At 40.1% G+C, this 23,050-nt stretch overlaps 1 protein-coding gene across 1 annotated transcript in view; it reads left to right on the top strand.

Annotated features, from left to right (window-relative positions):
• Positions 1 to 23,050, top strand: part of STK39 (serine/threonine kinase 39) — a 446,908-nt gene that overhangs the window by 319,879 nt on the left and 103,979 nt on the right. Inside the window, exon 15 of the mRNA XM_040357812.1 lies at positions 3,971 to 4,023. Coding sequence (XP_040213746.1) covers positions 3,971 to 4,023 — 53 coding nt within the window. The remainder of the gene's footprint in view (positions 1 to 3,970; positions 4,024 to 23,050) is intronic.

Raw genomic sequence — 23,050 nt, 5'->3', positions numbered from 1 at the left:
ACATTACTTAAAGTGGATGTAAACCCCATTTTTTTTTCTTTTTGATGTCACAATGTAGAGAATAATATTTCCTATCATCTGTGCCCAGTCTTGCCACACAGAGTCAATCCAGTGCTGAGCAATCCTCGTTTTATTGTTCAGTGGAATAAAACTGACTTTCCTATAAAAAGCAAAGTCCGTTCCGCCCCCATGCTTTGAGTGACAGGTTATTTACATATCTCATGCACTAGCCTGCAGAACATGCACAGTTTTTGTAAACAGTGCACAATTCAAATCACCCTCCCCTCCCCTCTCCCTCCTAGCTATCACAGAATTTTCTCCTGTGTTTTGATTAAATGTTTTGAAAACACGAGGTGAGACAGAGTTCAATGTCATGATGAAATGCTGCAGTGAACAGCCATCAGAATATACATAGACAAGTTATCAGGGGAGATGTATTTAGTCCAAGCTTGAGTGATCTTCTTATTATTGTTATATTGAAGTGTGTGTGTCTGAGGTCACCTGATCACAGATGCAAAATTCCTATATTACCTGTGCGACATCGCAAGTGATTCGCGCAGCACTGCTGTTCAGATCACATGCAATATCTGTGCGATTCGATTTCAGCCATACAAACTGTATGGCTGAAATTGCATCTCATTTGGACCAAACACGCACAGGGCGCTTTTTTTAGTCCACAACAGAATCGCATGGGTGTTTCGCATTGCTTTCCTATATAAAACATGGTCAGCGCAGCCTGCGTTGCCTAAGCGACTTCCTAGTTCTCTGAGCTCCTGTTTGCCAAGTGGCTTATGTATTAAATGTCCTACTTCCTGTGCATCGACCTGACCTAATTTTCCATTTGTGCTTGTCTGCCTGACCACAGCTTGTTTCCCGGATCCTCTCCTGTCTCCTGCCATCTATCTATCGATCGATCGCCTTGTGTACAACCAGCTTGTTGGGTTTTTCCCAAACGATCAGTGCCACCAGCTATAGCCGACAACACTGATCATTGTGTTCTGACAGAGGGGAAGACTCCCTGCTGTCAGAATACAATACCACAGCAGGAGGGATTCCCCCATCCACACATTTAATGTCGAGGCATTTTCTAAACAATACATAATGTATGGGCTGCCTAAGAAGAGCATCTTGGCAGAATGGCCTAATTTGTTTGCTTTAAGCAGGAGGACACATTTGCAGGGTCATTTCTATCTGTATAGTGCCCTGGTAATTAGGTTGCTAGGAAAGCAGAGAATAATCTGATATATTTTATACAGGGAGAATACAGGCTGAAAGGCTTCAGAGGGACTGCCACCTGCAACTGTTAAATTTATACAATGCTTTGCCATGCATGTAACATTAAAACCGAACATATATCTGGTGTTAGATCTGCTGTAACTAAACGTTTGCATCCAAACTTTGAATCTCTTCACACCATTTCCAAGAAGTAATGCAGGCACTTTGTATATGATTCTGATCTATGCAACTATCCTCTTTACAAGATGAAACAAAAATTGAAATTATTAGGAGCTTATTCCAATAAAAGTCAGGGGAACAATTTAAAAAGGAATCGTTGGGTTTCGGGGGCCTAAGAACACCCCCACCCCTCCCATCAGGGCTTGATTGAGAACAATGTGAATAGAGTAGAATGAAACTGGATCTATAGTGTTATTTTTTTCCTGTGTGATTGCAAGCATTTGTTAGCACCTGGTTTTGTAAAATAAAACACTTAAGGTTCAGTTCACTTCCAATTTTTTCAAATTGTTGTCAATCAAACCCTGATGAAGGAGGTGTTCTTGAACCCCCAAAATGCATTGGATACTTTTTGGATTTTCCCCCCGACTTTAAATTAAATGAAGTTATATCTGGGCCTCTTATCAGTTGTGTAGCAATTTCTAGGTTTGTTACTTTACAAGGAGACTTGTAAATATTTGGATGGAACTTGGAGCTTTTCAGACTATAACTATTAATACAGTATACATTTAAAATAGTTATTCTTGATGTATTTTTTTACTTTTACTTTACTTTTTTAACAAAAGTTTACCCTATCATAGGTGTTCCAAATGTTTAAACCTTAAAATGTTAGTTGTGTAAAGCAGCTTGCTATTAGCACTTGTGCACATGGAGTTTAGCATCTGAAAACAGATAAAGACTTTCATTATGAGTCTAATAGCCAGGACATGCTGGGTGCCTAACGTACAGTAGTTAAAGAAGTGTGTATCAGGATATGTTGTATAATTTTCCTATTTAGCGGCCATGCCATGTTTGGCCCAGTATTATGTATCCGTAAAGAATATAATAAATTGTTTTTGTCAAGTTGTACTAGAAGTTTAGCTATTTGTTTTCTGATCATGCATGGATTTGAGAACATTCTCACGATTTTCGGTAAATTCTCCCTAAAGTCTAGACTGAACCCAATCTAATTTCCACCCCCATTTCCCGACTTTCTGCTCTATTCTTTAGACACCATTTAGCTGCTAATTTGCATGTCTTCCTGCCATGGTGCCATCTAGCCAAAGTTTCTGCCCATTTACAGGGCATATCATGTATTTGATTCCTTCAAGTGCAGCCCCATTTTGATGTGCCCTGCCTTTAGTCTCACCGTTTATTATTCAGCACCCTTAGATTTTGCACTCTCCAGTTTTAGTAATTTAACCCCAATGTGTCTTAGCCAAAACATCCTTAGGATGGTTTGGTCTATCTGTAGGGGGTCCTGGAATACTGGAAGGGTAAAGGAGGGGCCTTTATACTCACCATCTCATATGGATTCTTCTACACCCTTTGGTAATATGGCAGGTACTCATATTTTTATTTTTTGTCATTAAAATGTTTTATTAAGTACTTACATCATCCAGTTTAAAAAAAGAATGACACATGGCTTAGTACAGTAGTCATCAGCAATGGTTAGCATCATCGTAGCCTCACTAGACTAAAACACAACTAACCAATAAGAATAGCAATCAATGAAGGCTCAGAATCAATATCAGCACGTCATGTCCCAGCTTTGAGGCTACTGCACAACATATATTATAATACCTGAAAACAGAGCCATGCCGTCATACCAATTTTTAATAAATATTATGAAAAACAGGAACTAGGAAAGAGTAGGGTCCTAATATTTAATTCTGCCCGCATGCAGCGGGACAAGTATGTCCACTCTTGCTGCTTTATATACTGTATAAACAGTTGGGTTTGATTTACTAAAGGCAAATAGACTTTTCACTTTACAAGGGAATTTTCTCCAGAGCTTAGTAAATGTGGTGACGCTCAGCAGACTTCCATCATCCAATCATGTGCGAGCAGAAATGCAATTTTTTTCCTAGCACCTAATTTAGTATTCTTTGCAAAGTGAAATTTTACCACATTAACTAAGCCCCTGGAAAAATTCCCTTGCTTAGTGAACACCCTATTTGCCTTTAGAAAATCAAAACGGGTGTCTTCAAAGCTGTCTAAAACAGATGTATTTTGTACTATGCTTTCAAATCAATTTCATTCAATAAGTTAAATTCTTTAAAGAGGGTTCTTAGCTTGCAAGGGAAGTATTACATCGAGAACAATATATTTTTTTTAAAACGTATACAAATTTGTAGCTCTAAAGTAGTATTGTGCAGTAAAATTATCTTAATTAGAATGGCCTACTCTGCTCTTTCCGAGAAGAGCATTTTGACCGAGTGCACCTCGGTGCTTCTCCAGTGAAATAAAAATGTAACTTGCAAGCAGTCTTTTGCTTTTTGTTAATTAAGAAGATAATAACAGCGTCGCTCGAAAAAATGAGCTTTCCGTTTGTTCCATAAACCTTTGGCTGTTAATATCCCTGAACCGTCTCGGAGCTTTATATGGTATTTGACAAATTAAAGGTGCACAAAGGCATGCCATAAGGGAGGAAACTGCTTACTTTTCTGACTGCAAATCCTCTAAACTGCTAAGCATTCTGGGTTTTAATATACTTTGCCTCATTAGATTTTAAATGTGTCTCTGATCTGTTTTGCAGAAATTCCAGAAAGGAACTCAATGATATACGATTTGAGTTTACTCCAGGCAGGGGTAAGTTTTAATTAAAACTATTTTCTGTTATCATACATACATATTGCCTTTAAACCTGCACCTAGGAGACACATTGAGTTTTCTTGTGTTTAATTATTTTGTTTAAGGGCTGTGTACATCCAGACTTTTAAAAAGGAAAGCCAGACAAAAATATCATTTAGATAAAATGCCAAATGAAAAAATGTCTTATTTGTGGCTCTTTTTTATTTTCTAAAGTAGTATTTGGAAGAAAATATGTTCCATAAATATTTGGGATGGTAGCACAAAGTGAAAAATGTGTACAAAGCTGGTAGGTAAAAACTGTTGAAGCTCAGAAAAGGAAACAATATGTGCATACACCCCGACATTATGGGGTATATTTATAAAAATAAATATCAAAAGCATTTGCAGAGCCAATACGAATATTTTGTCTACTACATTTATTTTCCATAATTGTCAACTCCATCTAGTGGCCAAAATGTGGTATACTCCCTATTGAAGTATTTCCGGCAAATACGGCATTATGGGCACTAGATAGAGCTGGTGAAAAAACATATTAGACAAGATAATGGCTTTTGTATAACTAGACCCTTATGCATATTTATTGACTGGAATTCTCCTGTAAAACATACCTGGTCTGAGAGTAATATGAATGATTGCCCTTGCTGACCGCATGATTTGCAGGGTAGCAATGGCTGATTTATTGTGACTGTTCTAAAGAGTTTAACTGGAAGGTCATGGCCGCTGCATGCTTCTTTGTGGCAGGTAGGGTAAGGCAATGGTTCTCAACCTTCTAGTGCTGTGACCCCTTGATAAAGTTTCCCATGTTGTGGGGACCCCTAACGGTAAAATTATTTTCGTAGCGTGGGTTGTAAGCACCCAAGGCAAGAAAAGTAATTTGTGCCCCTAACCCATGGACATTTAGCGAGTCTCTTCACTCGTACTGTATTAAATCCCCTTATGGTACATTTTAGGATATACCACACTTTCTCTTTGATCTCCTTTCTTTCCCTTTTTTCTCTGTCTATCCTAATTTCTTTTTTCCCATCCCTCTCTCTAGCAATCTTTCTTGTTCTTTCTCTTATTGTTTCTCTCTTTCTTTCTTCCTCCCCCTCTTTTCCACTCCCTTTCATGTAGTCTCTATTTTTATTCCTTCTCTTACTCCTTGTTGGGGGGAAATGAGATGAGTGGCAATGCTGGCGGGGAGTTGGGATGAGTGGCAGTGCTGGCAGGGGTTTGAGATGAGTGGCAATGCTGGGGGGAGTTCTGATCAGCCAACTTAGGTGCTCTTGATCAAGGTCATCTGCTGATCTGAGAACTGTAGTGGGGCATTTTAATGGCAACTATAAATCACAGGTAGTGTTACTCAATGTGTCTCCAACTTTGTTGTATCTCGCAGCAGTGACACCTATGCCCAAATCAGGAGATACTGTCTCCTCCAGCCCCTCCCACTTCACGTTCCTCACCAGTCAGATGACCTCTAGTCTCTGCCCCTCAGCCATGCTGTGAACTAAGTGGGCAGTCACAAAAATGCTGGGAGAGTGGAGCGGGCTTCAGGAACAGCCCAGGATTCGGTGACCCCTGGCAAATCGTTATTTGACCCCCGAGGGGTCCCGACCCCCAGGTTGAGAACCCCTGCTGTTTTTTTTTTTGCATTACACCTTTGAACGCAACTGCATGTTAACCAATGTGCCCATGCACATGCAGGCATTTTAGAGTGTTTTATGTGCAGCGTTCAGTGGAAGAAAAAATGCCACGTTCCTGCAAAGTGTTTTTTTTCCCCCCCATGCAAACACTCATAAACGCACACAAAAATGTGTGCTTATGTGAATTAATATATTCTAGTGGCTAGAATACATAAATATTCCGGCCAATAGAACAAATTTATGCTCAAACACGTCTAAACACTTTACACATGTAAACGCGTCAAAACACAAGTCAAAAAACGCAAGCTTATAGGCACTTAGAGGTATTTTTTTCTACCAGCTCCTGGCAGCATGAATTATTTTTTTTATTTATAAGCCCAAGTACAGATAAAGAAATACCTGTGACATACTGTGGCTTAAAACGAGATCAATAATCTGATGGAGAAGCAACTTTCCTTCAAAGCATATGTAGAGGTAAGATTAAAGTGAAAAGGGTTAGACTTTGTCAGCTTTTTTCTTGCTGTCAGTGTCATGGTTAGACATTAACCCTTTTTTCATACTTGTGACCATTAACAGAGAGTTGTCCCGAGAACAAGAATAGAGAGGAAACCTTATAAAAGGGGACATGGCAGTTGTCTAAGAGGTCATTTCCTCTTTTGGGAGATTTTTTCTAACACCTTGTTGTGCTTATAGGACAGGAAGTTACATAGTCGGTAAGGCTGAGAAAATAGTCCATACAGTTCAACCTTCTCGGTGCTATACAGAGAACAAAAAAATATATATAAATAACCTGAAAGGTTTTAACAGTTCACAAATCCAAAACCAAAAATTAAAATTGTTGGCTATGCATACACTAATTGTTACACATGACATATTGACACAATATTATAAACAGTCAACGTGCCTCGCCAAACCCTTTTTTCTAGATAAAATAATTTAGTACAGTGTAACTTATATAAATGGCAAAAAAAATAAGCAGCAAACACAAAAACACTGGACAAGAAAAAACAAAATGTGTATGTCAAACAAATTAAAACATGAAACAACAGTCCGTACCTTTATGTGCAATGTTAATGTGATTGTAAAGGATCTTTTTTTTTTTTTTTAAATAACAAACATGTCATACTTGCCTCCACTGTGCAGCCCCGATCCTCCTGTTCTGGGGTCCCGCGGCGGCTCTCGTGGCTCCTCCCCGCATCAGATAACCCCCTGGGTGTAGCGCTCTCCCAAGGGGGTTACCTTGCGGGCACACTCCCAAGTGATTCATTAGGTGTCCATTAGGAGAGGTAACTGTCAGCGCAGATACAAAGTACATGTATAGGTAGGGGTATGGTGATTAGTCCATTAGAAATAATAGTAACAGGCAGTCATTGGTTAAAAGGAAGGGAAAAATTTGCGCTTAGCGAAAAAAATATATATATATTAGTGAAACAATTAAGATAAGGTCCTGGGAGGGACGTCCTGCTGCTAAACACGACAACTTAGAAATAAAGTGTAAAAAAAAATGTGCAAAAACAGTGTAGCGCTGGACAACAACATATACCTTATAAATCAATGTATAAAGCAACAAGTATAAACAGTGTTAAACTATAAGTGATAAAAAATCATTTGAAACTTAATTCAATATATGAGTGCACAAAATCTATAAATGCATAGGTTATTGTAACACTGTGCCAACAATGTAGCACTGAGCGACAAGTGTCAAAATACCTGTATATATCTCAACAGATAAAAACAGTTTAAATTGAAGTAACCAATTCAGCATATGAGGTGCAAAACAAATAGAGTCCACAGAAAAGAGCAGGGAGTAATTAACTCCTTCCAATTCAGATGATGAAAAATGCAAGCACTAAAAGTCCAATTAGGAGATCCACAGGTGAGAAAGGAGGGAGATTCAGACATCAGTGACCCAACACCAGTAAGAATGAAGGCTTACCAGAAAGCCTGTGACTAATCCCTTTCAGGAGTAGTCTAAACAGGCATAGCAGGAGGTTGTGATCCTTTCAGGTGTCAGGAACGAATCCACATCTCTCCAGAAGTTAGAAGGTGAAATCCACAGCTCCTCATAGGGTTAACCACTGCTTCCAGATAGAACTTGCATTGATGTGTGTGAGCGTGTGTTTAACAAACACCATGTAGGGAAAAAGAAAAGGACAATCCCATAGTGTAGGCGTAAAAAACGAGGGGATTTATTTAAAAGATAAAAGTTGAACAGCATAAAAATACTCTCATTCATAGAGAGTAGTACAAAAGTCCTTGCAAGGATAAAAAAAGCTCTGTATGAATGTCAGACCGCCTAAGGCCGTTTAGCGCATGCGCAATGCGAGTGTGTCTGCCCGACGATCGTTTCGTCGTAATGACATCATCAGGAGCACACGTACGCCATTGCGCACACGCTATTTAACAGCCCAGAAGATGAGTGGGGCTAACTCATTGGATGGAGGCAGGAGTGAAAGGGAGCATATGATAGGCTGATATAACCCCTTTATTATGACTGGGAATCATCATGCCATCTTGTGGTAAAAAAGCGTATTACCGCTCAAAGAATAATAAGCTGATATGTCCACTCAATTATAAATGGAAATCATTGTGCCATCTTGTGGTAAAAAAGGGGTATTAACCGAAGGATTCCCATTGGTCCTAATGTTATATATAGAGGTATATTCCTTGTTGTGGAATTAAGCTTTTTAGCTTAGTGAACAGTTTCAGCATAAGTGTGGATATTTAATACTCTTTTTGAGCAGAATATAAGCATAAAAATATGAGTATAAAAAATATAAGCATAAAAATGCAAATATGGGGGTATAAATAAACACAAAATGCCATGGAGATTAAATGTCCTACACAGAGTGCCGTAGAGAGTAAACAACCCAAATACCATATAGTGGTAAAAGTACAATAAACACTATAAATAAGGAAAAAAACATTAATATAATAAAAAAATAAAAGAGAGTAGATAATGAAATAAACTCTGGGTTTTGGGGTTAACTCAAACGTGAGTGAGACCCTCAGCTGTTGTTTATGAAGCAGTTGATGTCCCACTCAACGTTGAGTCCCCCAGGTACATGACAGCTCAACTTATGTATCCAGTTAGTTTCGGCCCTGGAGATTGATCTTTTGCTATTACTACCTCTCCAATGGGGAACATATTTCTCCAAGGCTATGAAAACAGTCCCCTTGGGGTCCTTGCTGTGTTTTAAGTCGTAATGCTTGGACACATTATGTTTGTCAAATCCTGCCAGGATATTGGTGATGTGTTCCCCCCATCTGACCTGTACTTTACGCGTGGTGCGTCCCACGTATTCTAACCCACAGGTGCACCTCAGGCCCCATACACACCATAGAATCTATCCGCAGATAAATCCCATCAAATGGGTTTCTGCGGATAGATTCTATGGTGTGTACACTCTGTCGGATATTTTTCCGCGGATAAATCTCCCCTGGGATGGATTTCCAGCAGATGGATATTTGCTGACATGCTCAACAAATCCATCTGCTGGAATCCATTCCAACAGATGGATCCGCTCGTCTGTACAGACTTACCGGATCCATCCGTCCAAAGGGATTCCCCGCACGCGTCGTAATGATTTGACGCATGCGTGGAATTCCTTATATGACAGCGTCGCGCCCGTCGCCGCGTCATAATAGCGGCGACGGCGCGACACGTCATCGGCAGAGGATTTCAGCGCGGATTTCAATGCGATGGTGTGTACACGCCATCGCATAGAAATCTTCTGAAATCCTCGAGAGGATTTATCCGCGGATACGGTCCGCTGGACCGTATCTGCGGATAAATCCTCTCGTGTGTATGGGGCCTTAGAAGGTACACTACGCATTTAGTACTACAGGTTATGAAAGTTTTAATTGGGTAGGTTTTACCAGTGCCTGTAGAAGTAAAATCTGTGTATCGTCTTCCTTGAAGGGCATTGATTTTGCAGGCCCTGCATTTTTTTTAAAGTCACCAAAAAACATAGGTTGGGACGGGATATCTAACACATTGGGTGCCAATGAGTGTCTGAGGTTTGGGGCACCCCTGAAAAGAACTCTAGGGTTAGTAGTTAGAAGAGGGCCCAGTATCCTGTCATTCTTAATGACTGGCCAGTGCTTTTTGATGATTCTTTTAATGGCCCAGTGCTGGCTTGAAAAGGTTGTTATAAAAGCCAGGCCGAAATCTTCCCTAATGATGGCCTCTGGTGGTTTGTCAACCAAGAGGCTGCAACGATCTCTATGGCCCACTTCTCTGATAGTAAGATCAAGGTTTGCCCCATCATAGCCTTTAGCTAGAAATCTGGATTTTAGAATCTCTGCTTCTCTATAGAATTCATTGAGGTCCGTGCAATTTCGTCTGAGACGCAAAAATTGGCCCTTAGGGACCGCTTTCAACCATGAAGGATGGTGACATGAATCAAGTGGTATGTAACCATTTCTATCTGTGGGTTTAAAGAATGTCGATGTGACAATCCTGCCCTCAACGATGGAAATATCTAGGTCCAAGAAGTAAATCTTGCTAGAGCTTTTTTCGTGGGTCAGGACAATGCCCCTATCGTTGGAATTAAGGATGGAGATGAATGAATCAACCGAGTCCCCATCGCCATCCCAAATACACAAAACGTCATCGATAAATCTTCTCCAAAAAATTTGATTTGGTGATCTATCGAGGAGTATAATGTCCTCCTCCCACTTGGACATAAAAAGGTTGGCCATACTGGGGGCAAATTTGGCCCCCATGGCCACACCCTTTATTTGTCTGTAGTGGGTACCAGTATGCCAAAAGTGATTATGCTCCATAGCAAAATCGAATAACTCCATCAAAAATCTACAGTGTGTATTAGTTAAAGGGGAATTCTGTGACAAAAAATATTGAACTGCTTCATGCCCTATATGGTGGGAGATGGACGTATACAATGATGCCACATCTGCTGTGACCAGCATATAGGTGGGTTTCCACTCAATGCTGTCAAGGAGATTTATGACATGTTTAGTGTCTTTTAGAAATGAGGGGGTGCCCATCACCAGTGGTTGCAAGTAAAAATCAATATACTTGCCTATTCTTGAGGTTATGGAGTCAATACCACCGATGATGGGCCTCCCCGGAGGGTTTAACAGGGTTTTGTGTATTTTTGGTAAAATATACATCACCGGTAGCCTCGGTGCTAGAGGGATTATATGTTCTTTTTCTTTTTGGTTAAGGATACCCATATTGTAACCCTTCAAAATGAGAGCTTTCAACTCTCGCTTGAAGGGTATAGTAGGATTCATAGTTCAATGGTTAAAAATGCAGGTGATTTGGCTGTTCAATGGCGGCTGCTGTCCTCAGAGAGCTGACTCTGTGGTAAACAAAAGAGGGGTAGAGAAAGGAAGCGCCACCTAAGTGCAGTATTAAAGAAGTTCTTTTAATGACTCATTGTACAAAACACACTTACAAGAAGGTAAGGAAAGAAGGCTCATCTGTAACATCCTGTAGTCCTTGTCCCTGATCTATGGGCTGCTTAGAAGTGAAGATAGCAGAATGTGTGGAGTCTTCAGGCTTGTCCTGTGGCCATCAGGATGAGGCCTGTTCCAGCCTCACGGGTCACGTGACAGGTCACGTGATTACTTCCGAGGAACACTCCCGGGAGGAGGGTCAGACAGGGAGAACAAAGGCTGATTGGGCTACACGCTCGGAGCCACTGCTCCTTCTATTGGCCTCTAGACAATATTTCCACGATACCACATCGCAAACTGCTATCAGGATGTCTTATAGCCCTACCCTTTGTGTTGACCACTGGCAATTAATGCTAAAGATAATACATAATGGCATAGTACATTCTACAAACTTTCTAAATACTCACACACCAACTCTCCTCAATGTTGAAGGGGTTATGGCTCTCTAGTTTCCCTCATTCATATTTTGTGGTATTGTAAGTCTCTAAGCTTGCATTGGAATCAGGGTTTCAAACAAATTTCTGAATTTACAGCTCTACCGTTCTTCCTTTTTGAATTAGCCCTTCTCCAACTCAATATAGATACTATTTCCTCCATCTTCTAGAACTATTATTGTTCATATTCTCCTCTCAGCTAAACTTAATATCACAAGACACTGGAACTCTTCCGTCATACTGGTTTAGCTGTGCAAGGTAGCCATATAACATCTAACTTCAGCTTGTTCAATTAAGCTTTGGCAAAAATACCAGGAAGCTCATTGGTTACTATGCAGAGCTGCACCAGATTTTGCACTCTCCAGTTTTAGTAAATCAAACCCGCTGTGTTCATTTAAATCTGAAGCATAATAAACTGTGTTGCTTCAGTTTGTGAATGAACAGGAAGCCACTCAGTACAGAACAATGTCCATGCATTCACTATCCAGTGCAGCTGAGGCTGCAGAGAAAGATACTGGGGAATCTCTGTCCTTCGTCCATTTCTAGAAGTGAGAAATCAGAGATCCATTTAGACCCCTGATATTTAACCAAAGCCGCCTAATGGGACCCCTAAAAAAAATTGTAAAACAATTGAATACTATTGTAAAAAATAAACAATACCTGTAAAAAAAAAATACACTGTCCTCTGCTTAACTGACTGACATTATCCACAGTCCTGCTGACACCAACCTCTGCCCTACTGACACATCCACTGCTTTGCTGACACTGTCCATGTTTTAATACATTATAAAATGTTTGTTTACATGTATTTATTAGAGTGTGTGTGTATATAAATATATTTGTGTGTTTGAGCTTTGGGGTCCACACCCTAATGCAATAGGCTGCACACACCTATGCTCTGACATATGCACTTGTTTCATATTGATGTAATGACACTGTGTTGTTAACCTCCCTGGCGGTAAACCCGAGCGTGACTCGGGGTTGGTTTTCAATGCTAAAATCGGTATCCCCGAGTCACGCTCGGGGTGGATGTGCAGCGGCGCGGCTTACCTTTCGCTGGATCCACAGGCAAATTACTCACCTTGTCCCTGGATCCAGCGATGCCACCCCGCTGTGTGAGCGAGCGGGACCTCCTCGCTCGATTCACAGTCCCCGTGTGCCGCCGATCTCCGTTCCCTGCGACGTTACGACGCACGGGAGCGGAGAACGGCGCCAAATTCAAAAAAGTAAACAAACACTTTACATACAGTATACTGTAATCTTATAGATTACAGTACTGTATGTAATAAATACACACCCCCCTTGTCTGCCCAGTGCCCTACATGTACTTTTATATAATAAAAAATGTCATTTCTGCCTAAAAACTGTAGATTGTCCAAAAGTGTCCCTTTATGTCAAAAATGTTTTTAGATCAGCTAGAAAACAGCGATAATAAATTATAATCACTTGCAGAAATGTGCGATAGCGATTTGTGGGGAAATTCGTCATAAAAAAAATAAATAATGACAGCGACAATTCTGCAACTGAGCAAATTTCAGTGATTTTAAGTTGATTACATTATTGAATAATTTTTATTATAATTATATTATTATTTGTTATAATTATTTATAATAATTATTTATTATATTATAATTTATAATTTTGTTTTAAAAAAAATAATCATACCCGGGATGCCTATTAGACTCTTGTTTGGTCAGATTTAAGTGAGTTATTCCTAAGAATTACAGGCCTACAGTATAAAACGCCAAATTTCCTTGCAAAATAATTGTACCGCTTTTGGTACGTAATTCCAGACAGAATCATACCGCCAGGGAGGTTAAATACTATCTCTTGGTGTACATGTTATATGTTCTCCCCTTACCTGCTCTGCTTATAAGACAAGTTGTTATTTCAAGATCGACATGTGCATCCATTTGTCTTCTTTTTGATATTGTATTTCTACATGCTCAATAACGACTTCTTAAAACATAAAACCTGATTGCTACTTCGTGGCAGATTAAAAGAGTATTTATGGGCTAAAATAACAAATTCAAAGTTCAGGTAATTGCTCCACTACGGATCTAAGTATTGGAACAATTAAAAGCAGTAAGTGCTGGAAGCAGGCAGCTTTTGTAGAGCCTATAATTAAATGTGCACATAAATAGATGAAGATTTTTAGAACATCATGTTTGTTCTTCATGGCTGGGGTTTGGTAACTTTGCAAATATCTGTTTCTGTATTTTTATTTGCCACAAGTACAGTACGGATCCAAAAACAATTAGTGCACTTTCACACTGGGGCAGGTGGTGGGCGCTTTTAACCCCCGCTAGCTGCCGAATAAAGGGTTAAAAGTGCCCGCAAAGTGTCGCTGCTGAATCGTTTTGCAGGCGCTTCGGTAGGGCTGCCTATTGATTTCAATGGACAGGAGCGGTGTATACACTGCTCCTCCACCGCCCGAAAGATGCTGCTTGCAGGACTTTTTTTTATACAAACACTTTTATTGGAGTTTCGAAAGGAAAGCATAACAAAATAGTGTTGTATACATAGATTATCTGGATATGGCTATGTGAGAATTAATTCAAAAATAACATAATACCATATTCTTATACAGTAAGGATATAATAGTGTACCAAGTTTCCGTTCCCTTCTTAAGAGCTGAATGTATATCTGTATCAAGATCTCTCGTTTATACAATTATTGTAATTGGTGTTGGAAATATAACAACTTAATAAAGCGTTATTAACCACTTAACCCCCGGACCATATTGCTGGTCAAAAACCAGAGCACTTTTTGCGATTCGGCACTGCGTCGCTTTAAATGACAATTGCGCGGTGGTGCGACGTCCCAAACAATATTGGCGTCCTTTTTTCCCCACAAATAGAGTTTTTTTTTGGTAATATTTGATCACCTCTACGGTTTTTAGTTTTTGCGCTATAAACAAAAATAGAGCGACAATTCTGAAAAAAAATATATATTTTTTACTTTTTGCTATAATAAATATCCCCCAAAAATATATATATAAAAAAAAAAATTTCCTCAGTTTAGGACGATACGTATTCTTCTACATATTTTTCGTAAAAAAAAAACGCAATAAGCGTTTATTGATTGGTTTGCGCAAAAGTTATAGCGTTTACAAAATAGGGGGTATTTTTATGGCATTTTTATTAATATTTTTTTTTACTAGTAATGGCGGCGATCAGCGATTTTTTTTTCGGTACTGCGACATTATGGAGGGCACTTTGGACACTTTTGACACATTTTTGGGACCATTGGCATTTTTATAGCGATCAGTGCTATAAAAATGCTTTGAATTACTATAAAAATGCCACTGCCAGTGAAGGAGTTAACACTAGGGGGCGGGGAAGGGGTTAAGCATGTTCCCTGGGTGTGTTCTAACTGTAGGGGGGTGGCCTCACTAGGGGAAATTACTGATCTTCTGTTTATACATTGTATGAACAGAAGATCAGCATTTCTCTTCCTGACAGGACCGGGAGCTGTGTGTTTACACACACAGCTCCCGGTCCCCGCTCTGCAATGAGCGATCGCGTGTGCCCGGCGGCCATCCTGCCCGCCGGGCACGGGGGCGAGTGGGCGGCGTGCACGTGCCCCTAGTGGCCTGTGCGAGAGCCGATGTATAGCTACGTGCTCTCGCGCAGGGGAGCCGACCTGCGCCGTAAATCGGCGACGGCTGGTCGGCAAGTTGTTAATGCAGGACTATTTCTAATGTCCTGCCAGCGCAGTGCCCCAGTGTGAAAGCACTGGAACTTTCACACTGGGGCTGCAGGGGAGGCATTTTTCAGGCGCTTTGCTGGTGATATTTTTAGGCCAAAAGCGCCTGAAAACCGCCCCAGTGTGAAAGGGGTCTTAGGGTGTTAATGGCTTTCTTTGTAACAAATAGAAGCCCCACTAAGTTCACCGATATGCAAAGTACCAACCTTGGTTTTGTTTTATTATCAAACATTTTATTCTAATATAAATTATTGCACTCCTTTACCTTTTACACTGATTGACCTTAAAGATTTATTGCTGAAATGAAATGGTCAGTTGTTCCCAAGCTTTTATTTAAAATAATATTTTGAAATAAAGTTAATGGATTTGGCATCCAATGATATAATATATCACGGAGAAGTGTCTACTTATCTGCAGTCTTGACATCACTTTGTTGGTGTAAATTCAGAAGGGTAAGACACCTGTTGTACAAATTATTTTCCATTGCCTTTCTGCATTTACCAAGTTCTTATTGCGGCCTGGGCTAAAACAGCCCACTTAAAGTGATAAAACACAAACAGCAGCAAAATCATCAATGTTTTCTAAGGTCGCTAGTAAGCAGCAATATCTGGTACTTTATTTATATTCTAGGTCTTTAATGTAGAGACAATTGATAACTGGTAGGAGATTTTAGAACCAGTTCCAGATCAGGATTGGCAGTTCTGGCATGTGCTTAATATGCTGGTCTGTGTATTAATATTGCCTGGATAATTGGTATAATGTTGGATACAGTATAATAGCATAGGTAATACACATTCAAATGGAAAAAAACACTATTACATAAACATTAAAGCTGAACTATAGGAATTCAGACACTTTGTAAAATGTGCAGGCACACCACGAGTATTTTGCAAAGTGTCTGAATTTCTTGAGATCAGTGTTGGGCCTGATTCACACTGGTGCGACAATCACTCCGGGTTTGAGAACAAAAGTCGCATGAAATGTAAAAATGTATGTTTCCCAATGAGAGCTATCTTAACTGGTCTGACTTGTGCCGGTCCGACTTTTGGAAAGGTTCCTGCATTACTTTGGTCCGACTTGGATCTGATGTCAGCCTACCAAATTTAATGGAAGTCGCATCCAAGTTGGATCAGCGTCTTAACCACTTCATCACAGGGCACGGTCACCCTCTTCCTGCTAAGGCCAATTTTCAGTTGTCGCACTTTGAATGACAATTGCACAACATGCAATGCTGTCAGCGTGAGAGAAAAAAAAAGCTGATTACCAGCTTCTGTTTACATCATGTGATTAGCTGACAGCTGATCATGTGGTAAAGGGACTGATCACAGAGCGGGGGGCAGCTTGAGCACAGGAGGGCATCCATGTATGCCCTCCTGGCAATTTAATCCTGCACTGTAGCAGTCTTTCGGCTATAGCATGGGCACCAAGTGGGTAAAATAAATCTCTGCCCCTCTCTCCCCTCACTTAACAGTCAAATGCTAGGGTCCTTACTGTTCCCCAAAGGTCTAGCATTTGACAGTTGAATGTCAGAGAATGGGCTTAGTAGATTAGGGCTGGGACATTATAATGACTTGGGCAGAAGTCAGGGTCCTATTTACTGTGATGTGCCCTTTATAATTGATAACATGGCTTCATTTTTTTCTGTGCTTTGCAAAAGGAAGGACAGTATCTAAGGGAGAATAACTGTGTCTCTGGGGAAAGACTTTAGCAGAGATTCTTTTTATGGATCATGCACTGGTGACTTTTTATAGGCTAAAAAAAATCATATTTTTGGCAGCCATTTCTGTAAATATTGGCAAAAGGAAAAGGGTTGCTTTATTAAATCTTGTCAGATTTGTTTCTACAATGCATAAAAATATGTTCATCGTTTGTTAATTACTCAATTGAAGGTTCTGAAATGTATATTCAGTTGCAGATACCACATCAAAATTGTGAACGATTATGTGATAAATATATAGATGAGATCCTCATATAGTAGAGGAACTGACACACAGAACACACCAATCACCACTAGACTAGTGGCAGCTGAAGTGTGCAATCAAGGGTGATAATACAATGAAGTGTCCAAAATAATGATAAATAATAAAGATAAAATAAAAAGTGTCCCAAGTGACAGCAATGAAGTGATCCCTGTGTAAAATCTGGGAGCGATGGACTATATCCAATACAGAGTGATGTAAAATTTCCACACGGCAGGTGGGCTCACAAAGCGCTTACCTCCCCCACATGGGAAACCAGCATAGAGATCCTCAGATGGAATGCCTGCAATCTTCTCTCTTCTCCGATGGACGACTGTAGTGCAAATGAGCTCTCTCCAGAAACGTGTCCTTCTCACTGTGTGCGGTTCCAGGCTTCACAAAAATGGCCGCTCCGTATCCATACAATCACAGGGAATTTAAAAGAAAAGAAAGGCTCCCATAGTGAAGAATTTTCCAGACGGAATTTAATAAACTTCAATCGATGAATGAAATAGTTCAAACATGAAAACTTAAAATACAGCAACGCGAAGTGACAAGCAACGATGGTACAAACGAGATGCCGCGTCACTTCCGGTTACGTCTAGATGTGCCTTACGCGTTACGTCACGACATGTGACTTCATCAGAGGCTTATTTTGGACACTTCATTGTATTATCACCCTTGATTGCACACTTCAGCTGCCACTAGTCTAGTGGTGATTGGTGTGTTCTGTGTGTCAGTTCCTCTACTATATGAGGATCTCATCTATATATTTATCACATAATCGTTCACAATTTTGATGTGGTATCTGCACCATTTCATTTATTTCTGCGCTCATCATTCACTTTATTCATTCTGATTTATTTGTTGTTAGCACAATTTAGATTTGAGCTGCATTAATTTTTATTGTATATTTTGTTTGCATATTTTCTCACCCTCACTTTGTTAGTATTGGCTAGCGCTTTAGTCACCCCCTCTTTTGTATATTCAGTTGCACTGTCCTTTTTTTTTTGGTCTTCCCTAGGACTGTTTTCCATTTTTCTCTATTGAACATTTTTTTTTTTCTATCTTTCCACTTCCAAATTTTCTTCTGTATTCACATTTTTTCTTAGCTGTGAAGAAGCTGACTTCAATATTTTTTTACTTTTTGCTTTACTTTATGTATCCCAGAATTGCTGTTTCTAGGCACCAGAGGTTCTCTTCATTCATGGCTTTTTTCCTTCTATGGTGGGTTACAGACCCTGTCTTCCAGTATCCCAACTCATGCTAAGGGCAGGCAGGACTTTAAAGTGGTAACCCCAAAAAATAATAATAATACACAGCCTGGTCCCTTAAAGCAGATTACACAGCACAGCCCTTGCACATGATTGGGTATTCTTTACAAAGTGAAAATTTCCTTGCAAAGTAAAAGATAATCACTTGCAAAGTGAGCAGCCAATTTGCCCTTTGTAAATCAATCACACAGTCTTCAGTTTGTGCCAAACATGGTTACTGTTACTGCAACCAAACAACGCTATCTTTGACTGATTAGAGATGAGCTCAGGCAGTTTTGGATCCTAGTCTAAACCCACCTGAGCTATCCTGCCAGGAATCTGTCATTGCACACCACCATCCATCAGTGGCCATTGCATTTCCTCACCCACAGCTGCATGCATACAGGAGGATTGTATATATGGAGCTGTGAGGAATGCCCCAGCCACTTGGGATTTGTGGTGATCAGTGACAGCTATCTGGTAAGATAGAACTGGACTAGAATCTGAACATGCCTGAGATCATCCTTGTTCAGAAAGCCATGTCTTTGGCTGTATGTTCAATGTCAAACTGTAATCGTGCTCTAAAGTTTTTTGGACACACTTCTGATGCAGGTTGAATTTATGCAACCTCTTTCCTTTTGTAGATGCATACACTTTGTTCTCAACAGTTGCGAGAGTTACTTGAACACCCTGTAATGACATTTTGGGGTTCTGGGAGACTTCCTTTAGCATCAGTCAGCTCTTGGGTTTAATATGCTGGGCCGACCAGTTCTGGATAAATTAGCTGTAAAGTCTATGTTTGTTTTCCTTACAGTAAAACAATTGATTTCAAATCATTGGGCAATCTTCCATTCCAGATTCCTAGGCATCTACAACCATATTACAGAGAGCTCTTTTGATCTTGGCATGCTGACATCACACCGCTTAGGCCCCTTTCACAGTGGAGCGTTTTTTCTAGTTTTTTTTTAGCGTTTTTTGAGCGTTATTTGAGCGAAGCCTCATCTGCAATCCCAATGTGCTGGTAAAGCACCGCTAAGACCCTAAAGTTTTAGGGCGTTTTTGCAGTGCCTCAGTGTGAAAGGGCAAGGCGTTTTTACAGTGCTTTCAATTCATTTCAATGGAGAGGGGCATTTTTGGAGCGTTTTTTTCAGCACCCAAAAGCTGCTCCAAAGATGTTGCTTGCAGGACTTTTCTCAACGCCCTGCAAGTGCAACGCCTTGGTGTGAAAGGGTAAGGCGTTTTTAAAGCGCTTTCAATTCATTTCAATGGAGAGGGATGTTTTTGGAGCATTTTTTTCAGCGTCCAAAAGCTGCTCCAAAGATGCTGCTTGCAGGACTCAGTGTGAAATGGTCCATTGAGATGCATGGAGAGCGTTTTATGAGCATTTTAATAGCGCTATTTTTAACACTAAAACGCTGTAAAAACACTTCAGTGTGAAAGGGGTCTTAATAGCAAAGATAAGACCAGATCCTACATATCTAGGGCTTAAGTAAGAGAGGTTCAACCTGCATACCTCCTAAAGAGGTTCTAATCATTGATACCTAATCTGGAATACCCAACTTAAAGCGGTTGTAAACCTTAATTTTTCACTTTTACCTACAGGTAAGCCTATAACAAGGCTTACCTGTAGGTAAAAAGAATATCTCCTAAACCTGTACGGTTTAGGAGATATTCCCCTCGCAATGCGGGCGGCGCATGCGCAGGAGGGATCCACGGCGGAAGATCCGGCAGCCGCCGGACCTTGCCGATTTTAAATCTCCCGCGCGCACGCGCGGGAGTGCCGTCATCGCCGCTCCAGCCAATCACAGCGCTGGAGCGGCGCCGCTCCAGCCAATCACAGCGCTGGAGCGGCGATACCCGGAAGACACGCCGGAGCAAGATGACATCTCGCTCGGCGTGAACCAGGTAAGTGTTGTTCACCTCGTTTTGAGGTAAGTATTTCATAATCAGCTATTATGCGGTGCATACTAGCTGATTATGCATTTTGCCTTGCAGGTTAAAAAAAAAAAAAAATTGTATATGCGGTTTACAACCGCTTTAAATTGTATTTGTAATGGTGATATTATGTGACAAATCTGCATATTTGTTATGTTAGATAAGAAAAATAAATACACCATGTCAATTTTATGTGCCATTAGTTCAAGTATATTATTTTTATCTGAGGGCACTATTCAAATTTAGGTCTAATGTTTGCAAGTCCAAATATAATGAAAAAGTCAACAATTTTTATGGGGTGCACTTACTTTTTCACTGAACTATAGGTTTCCAACTGAAAATGTTGAAACCGTTAAGTAAAGTAAAATTAGTTTGAATCAAATTACATTTGTTTTCTCCATGATTTTCTCTGGTCACATTCAAGCTTTTTGAGAGCAATAAAACATATCTTTTTTTGTTTTTTTTTTACAACCCCAGTTCCAAAGAAAGTTGGGACGCTGTGTAAAATCTACATAAAAACAGAATGTAATAATTTGCAAACCTCATAAACCAACATGTTATTCACAATAGAGCATATCAAATGTCTAAACTGAGAAAAATTGACAACAAAATACTATTTTAAGAAAAAGGTCGACATCACCACATGAAATATTTCCAAAAATCACTATCTGTGAACAGTGTTTGCCATGCAATTCAAAAATGCAAAGAAGAAGCCATGTCTAAACATGTTCCAGAAACACTGCTGTCTTCTTTGGGTACAACTCATTTAAAATGGTCCGTTACAAAGTGGGAAACTATTCTGTGGTTAGACATATCTAAATTTGGCAACCATGGGCCTCCAAACTAAAGAGGGACCTTCTGGCTTTTTATCAGTGCTCAGTTCAAAAGCTGGCACCTCTGATGGTATGAGGTGCGTTAGTGTATACGGAATGGGCACTGGAAAGGCACCATCAATGCTGATATATACAGGTTTTAGAGCAGCATATGCTCCCACCCAGATGATATTGTATTCAGGTAAGGCCTTGCATATTTAAGCAGGACAATGCTAAACCACATACTGCATCTATGATAACAGCATGGCTTCATAGTAGAAGATTCCAGGTGCTTAACTGGCTTGCCTGCAGTCCAGACCTTTCACCAACTTGAAATATTTGATGTATCTTGAAATTAAAAAGGCAACAAAGAAGACCCAGGATTGTTGAGCAGTGAGAATCTTATATCAGGCAAGAATGGGACAACATTCCTCTCCAAAAACTCCAGCAACTGGTCTTCTGAGTTCCCTTTGTTAAAAAGAATAATTCCAAGATTCTACATCATGGTAAATATGGCCCTATCCCAACTTTTTTGAGACATGTTGCTGCCATCAATTTCAAAATGACCTTATTTTTTTCTTAAAATGGTACATTTTCTTAATTTAAACATTTGATATGGTTTTACAAGATTTGCAAATTATTGCATTCTGTTTTTATGTAGGTTTTATACAGCATCCCATTTTTTGAGTTGGGATTGATTGTAGATTCATTAAAGGGGTTGTAAAGGTTCATGTTTTTTCACCTTAATGCATCCTATGCATCCGATGATTACTGTTTTACTTACCTGAGCCCTGGAAAATGCCACGACGCGAACGTGCACGATCATTGCCTGGGGTTCTTGGCTCTTCAATGGATAGATTGATAGCAGTGCAGCCATTGGCTCGTGCTTCTGTCAATCAAATTCAATGACGCGGGGGCGGGGCTGGGTCCTGCAATTGACTATGGACGCCGAATGCAGGACTAGGGAGCGTGCCCGCAAGGTAACTTCCTTGAGAGAGCGCTTCCCAGAGGGGGTTATCTGAAGCAGGGAGGAGCTGAGAGAGCCGCCGAGGGACCCCAGAACAGGAGGATCAGGGCCACTCTGTGCAAAACGAATTGCACAGTGGAGGTAAACATGATATGTTTGTTATTTAAAAAAATAAATAAAACCTTTACAACCACTTTTAAAAGCAAACCTGTAAGCATATCTTACAAAGCTACCATTTACATGCTAGAGTGAGCATTCAGGGTATTACACATCCATTCTCCATTTATACGGGACACAGCAGGAGCCTTGGAACCTGGGACCTCTTTAATGCCTATAGTAAATTCATCTGAGAAGTTGACACGTTACCCTGCCTCCTAAACATCTCTATTGCTGTGTCCTTGTTTATGTAATGGTGATGGGGTACAGTAAGCAAAAATGTTCTGGAAGAAGGCTCTATTTGCATAAAGGAATTTGCGGAGTTTCAGAGCTTCCAAAGAAAGAGAAGCTGATGTGAATGGTCTTGTAGGCATGCGCTCTAACATTTAAGTGGTGGATTGTTTTTTTAATTAGTATGATCCAAAGTATTTTTTTATAAAACAAACTTTATGCAGAAAATCTGATTTAAATGTGCTGCAGGATAACATTTTCAGCTTTAAAATGCTTATTTTTTTTTTTCTAACCTAAATTTTATGTGATGCCCTTAAGACATGAACATGGCTGCAAGCCAGTAGCGCTAAGCTATCTACATAGTTAATGTTTGGTGGAAATGAGGGGTTTAAGCAGCTGTCAGGCAAAAAGCTTCAGTTTGTGCAAAGGATGTTTTGAAGCTTTTTTTTCCTGCATCATAAGAAGCAGCATCTGTCCCAGACCTGTATGAGCTTTCTCTAGGGAATAATGTGTCACATAATAGT

Source organism: Rana temporaria, chromosome 6 (genome assembly GCF_905171775.1).
Source record: "Rana temporaria chromosome 6, aRanTem1.1, whole genome shotgun sequence".
Taxonomy (NCBI): Eukaryota; Metazoa; Chordata; class Amphibia; order Anura; family Ranidae; genus Rana; species Rana temporaria.
This window is presented reverse-complemented; position numbering and strand designations above follow the sequence as displayed.